This window comes from Danaus plexippus, chromosome 17 (assembly GCF_018135715.1).
Source record: "Danaus plexippus chromosome 17, MEX_DaPlex, whole genome shotgun sequence".
Lineage (NCBI taxonomy): Eukaryota > Metazoa > Arthropoda > Insecta > Lepidoptera > Nymphalidae > Danaus > Danaus plexippus.
Window position 1 is genome coordinate 6,329,163 of NC_083548.1, and position 12,463 is coordinate 6,341,625.

Consider the following 12,463-nt stretch of genomic DNA (forward strand, 5'->3'; position numbering starts at 1 on the left):
GTGCGGACAGATTTCATTGTGAGCGCGTTATTATATAAGTGTGTTGTGTACATGTGTACATGAAGGCTCTTAATAAAATCGTAACAAAACAACATTGGTCTAAGTGTACTGATTGCGTAAACGAATTTCGAAATCAACATAACGAAGCTTTAATTGAAGTTTCCAGTTAATTTTAAAATAGTAAATGATGTGAAGTGGTTCGCGTTAACGAACCGGCCGGTCGAAGGTTAACTCTGCGGTTTAAAATTTTGTGGAAACACTGCTTTTGTTTGTACGAAACAAAGTGTACTTTGTTTTTGTTATATCGAGTTTTGTTTTGTTTTCAGCTTCGTTATAATATGTTGCTGTTTTTATTCGAGAGCACCATCTAGTTGGACAAAAATATAGTTTTAAATAGTCTTTCGTTCAAAATAAATAAATGTTTTAAATTATTTTATATGAATGTTTTATTAAAAAAAATATAAGCGATAAGGCTTTTGTTTACAAATACCAACTGTACTTACTCACTAAATAATAAAATCATTTCGAATATCGGAAACAGTAAGAAACTGTTTTCTGTGCGGTTAATTTAAATTTTTTTATGGCGAAAGAAATATAAATCTCTTAAAATAATAACAACTTATTTGTGAATTATTATTTGTTTTTCATGGCCCGAAAATGGGTTTTCATTGACACTTGCATTAAAATGACAAAATTTTTTTCATCCCAAATTTTTCAAAGTTCAATTTTTAATTTAAATAAATTAAACAATTTAAAAAATGTATGATACGAGCTTAATAAAATATAGTTTTTTTCTAACGTCATTGTAGATAAATTTTATCAATATTAACTTTGTTATATTGTTCTTTAATAAAAACTAAATAGACCTCCTGTCGCATCAGAAGTCACTCCGGCCAGGGAACCGAGTAAGGACTGTGACTCGCTCTTAATGCGGACCATGGATTGACGTGATAATAATTAACTCAAATATAATTAAGTTACTTTAGAATTATACCCTCTTCATGAACGTTAAACGATATTAAAGCTGTTCCATCTGCCTGAACAACTGACGAACAACTGACAATTATTACAATCGGTTAGTTTTGATAAAGTTTCTGATAATTTTTTTATGATTTTTTTAAACGTACGAACCTTGTAATAAATATATGTAAAAATAAAAGAAATATAGTTTAGAAAAGTTAAAAAACTATTTTTATATTCGTAGTAATATGTCATAGAGTAAAAGTTAAGCGTTACGCTGTGTTTAGAGCAGTGGTATATTAGTGTTGCGTTTGGCTGCCTGCCACGTATTACACAGGACAGCGGCCGACGGGGTCCGTCAGCCGTTCTGTAATAGAGACTGGGCTATCAACTTATACTTATCAAACCTACCGCAGGCACGTGCCTTGCCAGAATTTAAAAGCTTTTTAAAAACTACCCACAGAAAATGTTTTAACCGCTTTTTCTATAAATAGGGTTAATTTGAACCATTCGCCATTTTAATGACGCTTTGTATTATAGAATAAAAGTCCTAATCATGATAAATGTTGTAATACTCACAATTAATGTCACGACGCCAAAAAAAATCTCTTTGTTAAATAAAAAAAATCGTTTTTCTTCTTATTAATTACTGTCAATTAATAACAATGAAAATTATCAAACTTTGGTCTCGAAGATAAATGTCCTCGTTGTTTATTTCAATAGTACTTGAAGGACGGAATAGATGAATCTCGTTTAACACGTTTGAAAAAATAAATAGTCTGTTAATTTCATGTCAGTAAATGAAAGGAACACATACATATATATATGCTATATACTGTATATATAAGTCGTGGTGGCCTGGAGGTTAAAGGCCCACCTCTCATGCATGAGGGCGCGGGTTCGAAACCTGGCAAGTGCCAATGTGTTTTTTTCCGAGTCATATGTACTTTCTAAGAGTATTTAGACACCACTGACAAACGGTGAAAGATAACATCGTGAGGAAACTTGGAGTTATAAGTTTTAAATCGCCAATCCGCCTTCAGCGAGCGTGGTGATTAATGCCCTAACCTTCTCCATGTGCGAAGAGGCCTTTGCTCAGCAGTGGGCACAGATAGGCTGATGATGATGTATATATAAATATATATACTAAATATTTCAGCCATACTCCTAAAAGGCTCTATCAATTTTAATTGATATTAAAATACAGATCAATGAATGAATTAATTAATTTGTTATGAATTAAATACATTGAAATGCAAAATTTAATTGAGTCCTAATCAACGCTTTGTAATCGAATGTAAATTGCGATAACATATCATAACTGGCGATGCTCCCGGCTTCGCACGTGTTTAGTGTATAGCAGTTTTTGGTAATATGTTAGATAATGCTTTAAATACATTGTTTTTATTAAAATTTAATGTTCCGCAATAATTATATATGTATGATTAGAAGAAGATATAAAATTCGCTATTGAATAATACGAAATGGTTTTATAAAGTTGAAAACTTTAATTTTTCAATGTTAAAACATTGTAAAAAAAATGCCAATAAAAAGTACATTTAATGTTTGATTACCGTTATTAAGGAGAATCAAAATAAGATGTTCTTCGATTCTCAGATCTACTCGGTTTATAAAAAAAGTTTCATATAAATCGGTTCAGTCGTTTCGGGAGATTTAGAAAACAAACAAAGCGGCACAAGATTTCTATACATTAGATACAAATTAAACTCATTCGTGTTCATTTTTACATAAATACTCTTGTATATATTTTTTTATTAATAAATAAAATATTCAAGAGACTTTCGTATTCGTAAAATATAATGAAATAAATATTCTGTTATTATTTAATTACTTATAATGAAGTAAAGTGGGGAACTGGTTATATAACTTATTGAATTACCGAGAATAAGCTCGGTTGAATATTTATCACAAAAACAAGATATATGTATAAATATATGCATAAATAGTGTCCGTATGTAACACATGTCGACCAAGGACACATATATATATATATATATATATATATATGTAATATATATATATATATATATATATATATGTAATTTTTGTATTAGATCGATTTAAATATCTTTCTTCCAACGTTTCTTATTATTTATTTTAGTACTAAAATATTTAACTACAATTCACAACATTACATAACAATACATAACAATATACAACAATACACTACAATACATGCTGGACTTGATTACAGTGTGAGCATAGAATCGAATCAACTACGCCATACATAAGTAATTCCGAGTTAATGTATCTTAGCGTCCTAGGCGGCTACATAATGTGCTACGGGCTACGAGCTTGCTACGGTATCGCTACACGCCATCTACGCGTTCATTATGAACAAGTTTGCATGCATGTAAATTGAACGATGCATCGTTACTTTTATATCAAATTGTATTGAATTTATTTATTTAGTTTTGTTTTTATCCAATAATTTTATTTACTTAAATTATATTTTTTTAATCAAATTATTGATTTCTTTATTGATATTAATTTATATAGTACAAACAAAAATACTGGAGAGTAACAAAAAATATGTGCTATAAAAAATTCACTCAATAAAATTTATTTTATTCAATTAATTAAAGAAGGAAACAAAGTTATCTCATTACTATAATACGTCGTTTGTGTTTAATTGAATTAAACATTAACAAACAATCCAGTACACAATAATGACATATAATACATAAATCACAGCAAATCATAATATATGTGACAGCGCATAACTAGAGCTTACACACATTAGGGATGGGAAACGGTTTGTTTATCGACGATCAATGTTAGACTAGTGTTGTATTTGTCGCTAATATGCGATTAATACATCACCAGTCTAACATCTAAAGTATTGTATTTACATGCTCCTTTTATTAATTATATATATAGTATCATTAATTGTTAAATTTATGTCCATCATATAAACATTATATCATGTTATACTTTAGTTTCTCCTCTTATTTGTATTCCATAGCGACTATAACACTGAAATATATTATTAAATAATATGAACATTAATAATAAACAGTAAGAATGACATTGTATGCATATGCATATGCATATGCATATATATATATATATATTTGTACTTTAATGTTTTTTATTCTCATTTGGATTTATGTTGAAAGTCCTAAGGTTATTTTCTTACGAGAGCCGCTTTAATTCAGCGCTGTGTGTTCGCTAGTAAATTTTCTTTACTGTCTATTTACTTCTATATGGAAATTAATCGTACAATGTATTCCGATTGAAATCGGCTTAATTTAAATTATTTATTTGTTAATGCGTCGCTTGCAAACGATGATAAATTTGCAAGGAAGCTGTTAGTGTATAATTTATTTATGTGGTCTTTAAAAAAATTCTATAACAAAGGGAGACGAAACTTCCCAGCATTCCATTGATTCACCATGCGGGTGGCAAACATCGTGGAGAAAACATGGTCTTATAATTTCAAATTATAAAATTGCAATCGCCAACCCGTCTTGAGCAAGCGTCGTGATTAATACTCTAACCTTCAGCATGTGAGAAGTGGCCTTTGCTCAGCAGTGGGCTCCGATAAGCTGATGATAATGATGGTGATGATATACAACACGATTAGTTTTAAACTCCTAACCATCCATATTATATACTAATTACATTTAATTATTGAAAAATAACCTTTTACAAATGTCAATTCAATAAAATTCGAAAAAGTCCATTTTCATATTAAGGTCGTGGTAATACAAACAAAGTTATAAATAAAACTAGCATTAGTCACATTTCACAGTACATTAAGCTGCGGAGTCAGAATCGATAGTTTCAGGACAACTGCATTATATATTGTGTGTGAAAATAGAAATATTCCGTGTTTAGGCGACTTAGGTGACGCATTTTACTCGCGATACGACAGAAGTCGCTGCATATTTTTGATTTAGAAACACTAAATACAAATTAATAGAGTTTTTATTAATTAATTATTATATAATGTAATTCAACGTCATGTCTCTGTATGATAAAGCACTTGTAAATTCTAGAGATTTACTGTATTTGTTTTGTTGAAAATATTTAATTGAAAAAAAAATACGTGGTGGCCTAGAGGTTAAAGTCCCGCCTCTTATACGCGAGGGCGTGGGTTCGAAACCTGACAAGTACCAATGTGATTTTTTCCCAGACATATGGACTTTCTCAGAGTATTTAGACACCACTGACAGACGGTGAAGGAAAACATCGTGAGGAAACCTGGTCTTATAATTTCAAATTATAAGATCGAAATCGCCAACCCGTCTTGAGCAAGCGTGGTCATTAATGCTCTAACCTTCTCAATGTGAGAAGAGGCCTTTGCTCAGCAGTGGGCTCCGAGAGGCTGATGATGATGACGATGATGATGAATAATATTAAAATAACTATGAAAATGCTTTTCGTATGTGTAATATATTTCGATAGTAAATATTTTCATGCTTCATATAAAATAATCAACACTTCAATTATTGTAAAATAGAAATAGTCATGTATATATATAATACATTTCTTCTATTCCTCCCTCATATAAAAGTGCTTTAAACACAAATAATACATTGATAAGACGTCCATTTAAATTATATGCTGTTGTTGACGATCGTATCTAACTATAACGATTATTTAAAGACGACGGAAAATAATAAATGAAAAATTAAATTAAACATAAAAATAATCAAATATCCCTTTGTTCATTCGTTGATGGATTCATCCGAGAAATATATTCTTTATGAACAAATGAGAGAAGTTCTGAGTGAACAAGAGGCTGTCAGTTAGTGAGCCGGTGAGGGCGAGTTTCATGTTATTCTTTGTGTATTCGTCTCGTCCTGGGACGTATCTCACAAACAATTCACGGAATAAAGAGCGTCAAATACAATCTCATTTATATCATAAGTAATGAATACAATTTAATATCCCATTATATTATTTAATTGAAAGCTTTTTTATATATACAAGTGTATATAAAATCGTCACTGATTTTGATGTGTAAGATTTTCGCGTGTACACATTCGAGTGAAACTAAGTGTTTCGAATACTAAAGTTTTTTATTATTTTATATCTACTTCACACTTACCATGATCACAGGCAGACGAGATGGAATTCACTTATCTTTGTATTGCTGCAGCATAGCCGACAGCATTCATTTTAATTATATGAACTTAAAGGTATATCCCAGTATCTAGTCCTGAATATTGAAGGAAATTTAAAAATACATATATATATTAATCTATAGAAATTTCCTAACACACTTTAATGTACGGTTTCGTAACAGAAACTTCAATAAAATTTTCCCTTCAACGAGGAAAGCATATCCTTAAAGATATTATCTTCTTGTTTCTATAAATGAGTTCAGTAGTTTATGTAAAAATAGTTTCAAACAATGGTAGTAATAATGCCAAGTTCGTTTATTGCCGCAACAAATCATAAATTACCTTGTTTTGTTTGAAATGCATTAAACAGATTGCTTTCTTGTCCTCATTTTTCCTTTTATTTTTCCTTTATCTAATGTTACATAGTCTTTCTTCATCTTATTGTCGAAACATATGATCATCACATTGAGTTATCTTTAAAAAAAATGAAACTAATATTTTCGCAAGTATTACACGTTTTTTATCATTGTAACTACATCTGTCGATATTTCCATCTCGTCTGTCCGTGATCACGGTCGCCGCAAAGCAACCGAAACGTCGGGAGTACGTAGTTTAAAATAATAAAATACGCGTAGTAAATCCGAAAATGTTAGTTTTATTTCAATGGATTTTCGCGAATGTCTTAGATCTCATTACCTTTAAAAGATTTTGTTTTTATAAATGAAAACAGGACCTAAATCTATTAGCGTTCGCTCGGAGACCTTTTAAGTCATCAATAACAATTACAAGTCTAAGTAATGATACTAAAAGATTGGAAGGGCATTAGCGGAAAACATTACAGCTTTCTAAACAGAGATCCAGAGGATAGCTGTAATAGATATTGATCTAAACATTATTAGTACATGGATTGATTCTGGTTTTTACTATAAAAATCCATACAGCAATTGAATTGAGCATTTTAGATCGTCATCTTCCTTCACTGAGTTATTAATATCAATTAGAGAGGGTCTTTAATGACCCCCCAAATGATCGGAAACGCAATTGCCCCAAGGACCCCAGCAGATGACTCTCAATTTAACGATTACTTGGACCCCTTTTTTTATTACCAATTGCCTATTCTGTTCTTTGCGATCACAAGTCCGGAATGCATTTTAAATAGTTAAAACTCCAACGTTCCGTTTGACCTTCCCGTTGAAATGAATGTTATTTTTTTTTTATTTTCTTAGAAAACTTTCGTCACACTCAAACATTTTTAATTAACACAATTTTTTTTTCATGCTTTTAATTTCTTTTTATAGAACAAAGTGGCTTAAAATCTTAAATAAATAATATAGGTGTAATCTAAAATACATTTACGCGACTTTTAAACATACGGACGAATGAGATTTATGTAAATATATTGAGAATATTATATGAATAAATCGAAGGTAAAATAACTTTCGAGAAATGGAACTTTAAATTGAATAGAATAGATTTTTTGGTTTACAATATCTAGTATAGAATTATAGTTTTATCGAAAAAGAAGGTTCAATATCATTCAATAAACAATCAATGTTGTCATCCTTCATGACGATTTGGCTGAGATTACGCGACATTTATTCAAAATGATAACTTATAAATACGTAGAAACTTCGACGCTCACAAAATTCCGTATTTTAATGTTAAATAACGTACTTCTTAAGACGGTAAAACTGTGATTGTAATATGAAACATGTTAGTAAGTAATATTATATGTATGTATAATACAATGGTTGTATGTCTGTTTGTTGCAGTGTTCCCGAACGTGCCGCCGGCGCCGGGCATGCCCTGTGCCGGAGAAGATCGTGAGTTGTCCCTTTGTTTCATCTTAATTAATAATAATTATATTACAAACAAAACGCTCATTGACTGACGACGCTCGTTACACAACAGATACAGAATGGTTTAACACTACAGACATCTTATCATCTATTTTATTGCAATTAAAAAAATGTATAATAATTTAAATTTTGATTTAAAAATAAGAAATTAATGATATTAATACTAGCTACTTTTTTATTAGCAACCTCCTGTTCGTTTAATACGTGTCATTAATATATTAAAAAAACATAAACGTCATGAAGTCGAAAATAAAAATTTACGATATTAAGTTAGCATCAATATATATTGTCATCAAAGTAAACGAATTTTATTATTTAATTCATCATCACATAAAGGCACTATCACACAACACTTTAAAAACTACGAGAATTAATAAACGCACGTTTTTCGTACAACTTTTGATACAAAACTATATAAAGCTTTTAATCGGCGTTTTTTTTTTGTCGATACCGCTTCAAAGTATTTAAAAGTTTCGACTGGTTTATGTGAAAATTAAACAGAATGAATCATTTTAAAAGCGCAAATTGTTTTGTGAAAGTTGGCTCGTAATAACACAGGATTAATTTATACAGAAACATCTCCGCTTTGAACTGAAATTTTTCGTTTATACACACATACGTCTATCATTGGTGATGTTTATGCGAATTTGGCACTTAGTATCCTGTATATAAAATTAGAATTTTAAAATGAGTTTGTAACTTGATCAAAAGGATCATTTCCCTTTGAACGCTTTGGAATTATTCAGAATGTAAGAGTATTTTATAATTAGGTCTAGATGATACTGTCGAGCTACTAGCTCAATTTGAACGTTATAATATCAAGATTATTTATTTATTAGAGCTACATACATACACATTACACACAGCATAACATGAATGAATGAGTAATATTTGCAATACATTTATTGGAAAATTATTTAACTATTCTTGAATATTTTTATTTTCAAACACTGATTTTATAATCTCCTGACACGTATCCTTGACATATCTAGTGACAAACAAACTGCGCGACCTGTGACATTAAACATCTTTTTTTCTGACAGTCAGAAAAAAATTTACTGATTCAATGTAAATAAATTAATGGATAAGAAGTAAGCGAAATATGTTGACTTAAAATTTATAGAAATACATTAAAAAATGACACTTTGTGAGTACAATAGCTTTAAAAATGTTGGCGTCACCTTAAGAAACAATGTCCCGAATTATAATAGCAAATATGTTTCAGGAAGCATCTACAGACGAGGCGCTAGACGATGGAGAAAGCTTTATAGAGTTAATGGACACATATTTCAAGCAAAACGGTTTAATAGAGTGAGTAAAGACATAGCTTTAGGTACATACATTTATATGAGAAAATAAATATACAAAAAATATTATAAAAATTTAGTATGATAGTAACATGAAGCATATGTGGTAAAAATGTATGGTGTGATCTAAACCATTAAATTTTCCAACAGCGCGCCTTTTGTGCCTTCTGCCAAGACCGTATCTGGGGTCTGGGGCGCCAGGGTTTCAAGTGTATCCAATGTAAGCTGTTGGTTCACAAGAAGTGTCACAAGCTGGTCCAGAAGCCGTGCTCCAACGAGCACGTGGACCCCATCGAAGTCAAGGAGGACGCGAACGGAGAGGGCACTCTTGGTCTACGTTCCTCTGTCAGGTTAGTACAAATTTAAGCTAGGGCTGCTCAAACTTATTACTGCCCACTGTGAGAATATATTATTTTTTATCGACCCCACTTTTTCACTTTCTGAAAAACCACTATAACTTATCCTAGCTTAATGATAATACAAATTCTCCCCTGGGCCTTTGCACAACGCTCCCATTTTTTCTGCGCCTCTTATCACCACCCTTTAGGCCTGCAGCACCCATAACGGGGCGTTATCGCTACTTTGGGAAAGGCTGGTTTAAGCTATAGACATATATTTTACTTATTGTGGTATCTTCCTTAAGCTAACAGATATCTCTTTAGTTTCATAATATAAAAGTTGGACTAACGGACTTCTGATTCACAGCCGTATAATAAAATGATTACATAATTAATAGAAGCAATACTTGACCTATTTTGTTGCATCACTCAAAAAAATTTTAAACAAATTCCCTTTCAAAAGATATCTATATGTAAGATGAAATTAAGACTAACTATCAGCAATATTGCTTAATTTCCTTCACCAGGTCCCGAGCTGATCCAGAACCTTTGCCCGAGACTCCTCCCGCACCGGCCCCGGTCCGTAACGAGGACCTGGAGCCCGGCTCCCAGCGGCAGTACTCTCTGGATGACTTCGAGCTGATAAGAGTCATCGGACGAGGGTCCTACGCTAAGGTATATAGTACAAGTCTTATCAAATGACTGAAAACACTATGTGGTCTATACAAATTTAATGAGATATTAATATAAAAAAAATATTGGATAAAAGTAAAAATTATTTATACTGATGGACCTAGCTTGAAACAATTTATTCTTGTCATGCAGTAACTAGCATATGCAGTATCTTATCATGCAGTATCTAGCATGTGCAGAAGTAAACTTCATTCGAGTAGAATCCAAAACGATCGACAGTTTTTGATATAACTTCGACATCCAGGTACTCATGGTTGAGCTGAAGCGGACGAAACGCGTGTACGCTATGAAGGTGATCAAGAAGGCTCTGGTGACTGATGATGAGGATATCGACTGGGTGCAAACGGAGAAGCACGTGTTCGAGACAGCCTCCAACCATCCCTTCCTGGTGGGGCTGCACTCCTGCTTCCAAACACCCAGCAGACTGTTCTTCGTCATAGAGTTCGTTCGCGGCGGAGATCTTATGTGAGCATTTAATGCACATATCTGAACATGTTTTCTTTTGAAGATGCTTTTGTTGTTTTTGTGCGCGGAAAATCTCCTTGTTACGAATACAGCTCGCCCATACGTTATATACCTATTTACCTTGATTTAAACGACGCCTCATCACAGAATTTTACAAAATACATAAAGAAACTTGGATTGTTTTTTTTTTAATTGCAATATTAGCATTAGCAATAAACCAACACAAAGTGGACTCTTACTAATTCCATCTCTTAGTATCTCTGCACATCTCTACCTATCTCTGTCTCCAGGTTCCACATGCAGCGCCAGCGCCGTCTGCCGGAGGAGCACGCCCGTTTCTACGCCGCCGAGATCTCTCTGGCGCTGCACTTCCTTCACGAGCGAGGGGTCATCTACCGTGATCTTAAGCTGGACAACGTGCTGCTCGACCACGAGGGACACATCAAGCTCACCGACTACGGCATGTGCAAAGTACGTCACGTCACACACACACAAACACAATGATCGACCTATATACACTCACACATGTATCATACACCACCCACACTTACAAATTTATTTAGACATTCATACATCGAATACATTTATATATAAATCATATGCTCTACTAAGGGAAAACTTATTTAAACATTTTTTTCCGATTATTTTAACATTAAACTTAATGAAAAGGAACATTTCCATATTTTCCTACAGGAGGGAGTGCGTCCGGGAGATACGACGTCTACATTCTGCGGAACACCTAACTACATAGCTCCAGAGATCCTTAGAGGTGAAGAGTACGGGTTCTCAGTAGACTGGTGGGCGCTAGGGGTGCTCACGTACGAGATGCTGGCCGGAAGGTCGCCCTTCGACATCGCACACGCCGCTGACAACCCTGACCAGAACACCGAGGACTACCTCTTCCAAGTCTGTATCTCAAACAGATAAATTTTATTATGTCATATGAAATAAACTATTCTTGTACACCCTACTGCTTCCTAAGCTTCAGTGTCCAATCTAATTCTAATTTTCGTTATAAAACTGTAGATTTTTTTTCCCTAAAAATCAAGACTTTTTAGTCCCTTTTTGTATAAAAAAAATATTTTCTCAATTTCAATAGCAATTAGTTCAACATATAAGTTCAATATAAACTTTAATATATATATATATATATATATATATATATCAAATTAATAGCATACATGTGATCTGACACCAGGTGATCCTCGAGAAAACGATTCGTATCCCTCGTTCGCTGTCGGTGAAGGCCGCGTCCGTGCTGAAAGGCTTCCTGAACAAGAGTCCCGTGGAGAGGCTCGGCTGCGGAGACAACGGCTTCCTCGACATCGTTAACCATCCCTTCTTCAAGAGCATCGAGTGGGAAATGGTATGGAGACGAACAGAATAATCTCTCTATACAAATAAGCTGGTGTTGCCATAACATTAATACTAGATGTCTTCCAATTATACGGATTGGTTCAGATACTACAAATGAAAAGTTTAGAGCAAGGCGCTCTAAAACTGACGCTATGTCATAGTCCAGTGGATTAAGAGTGTGTTTACAGTTTAGTACCTTATTTGGAAAGCGTGAATAACTAGACGCAGCAGGAATCAAGTCTATTTAATTGAGTATCTATTACAACACTGAATAATAAAATTATGTGACATAGTATTTATAGTAGGCACAAGAGCTTCAGTTGATGATAAAATGGTTTTTATGGCGACTGTACATATTGGTGATAGTATTATGAATGTACCCACCTATAATC

The 12,463-nt window shown here is 32.8% G+C and overlaps 1 protein-coding gene across 6 annotated transcripts in view; it reads left to right on the forward strand.

The window, feature by feature from the left end:
* Positions 1–12,463, forward strand: part of LOC116771390 (atypical protein kinase C) — a 109,601-nt gene that overhangs the window by 93,577 nt on the left and 3,561 nt on the right. For all 6 annotated transcript variants that reach the window (XM_061523133.1, XM_061523131.1, XM_061523132.1 and 3 more), the window contains 8 exons: positions 7,826–7,876; positions 9,138–9,223; positions 9,370–9,569; positions 10,085–10,232; positions 10,495–10,715; positions 11,006–11,186; positions 11,409–11,621; positions 11,914–12,081. In XM_061523133.1, coding sequence (XP_061379117.1) covers positions 7,826–7,876; positions 9,138–9,223; positions 9,370–9,569; positions 10,085–10,232; positions 10,495–10,715; positions 11,006–11,186; positions 11,409–11,621; positions 11,914–12,081 — 1,268 coding nt within the window. The remainder of the gene's footprint in view (positions 1–7,825; positions 7,877–9,137; positions 9,224–9,369; positions 9,570–10,084; positions 10,233–10,494; positions 10,716–11,005; positions 11,187–11,408; positions 11,622–11,913; positions 12,082–12,463) is intronic.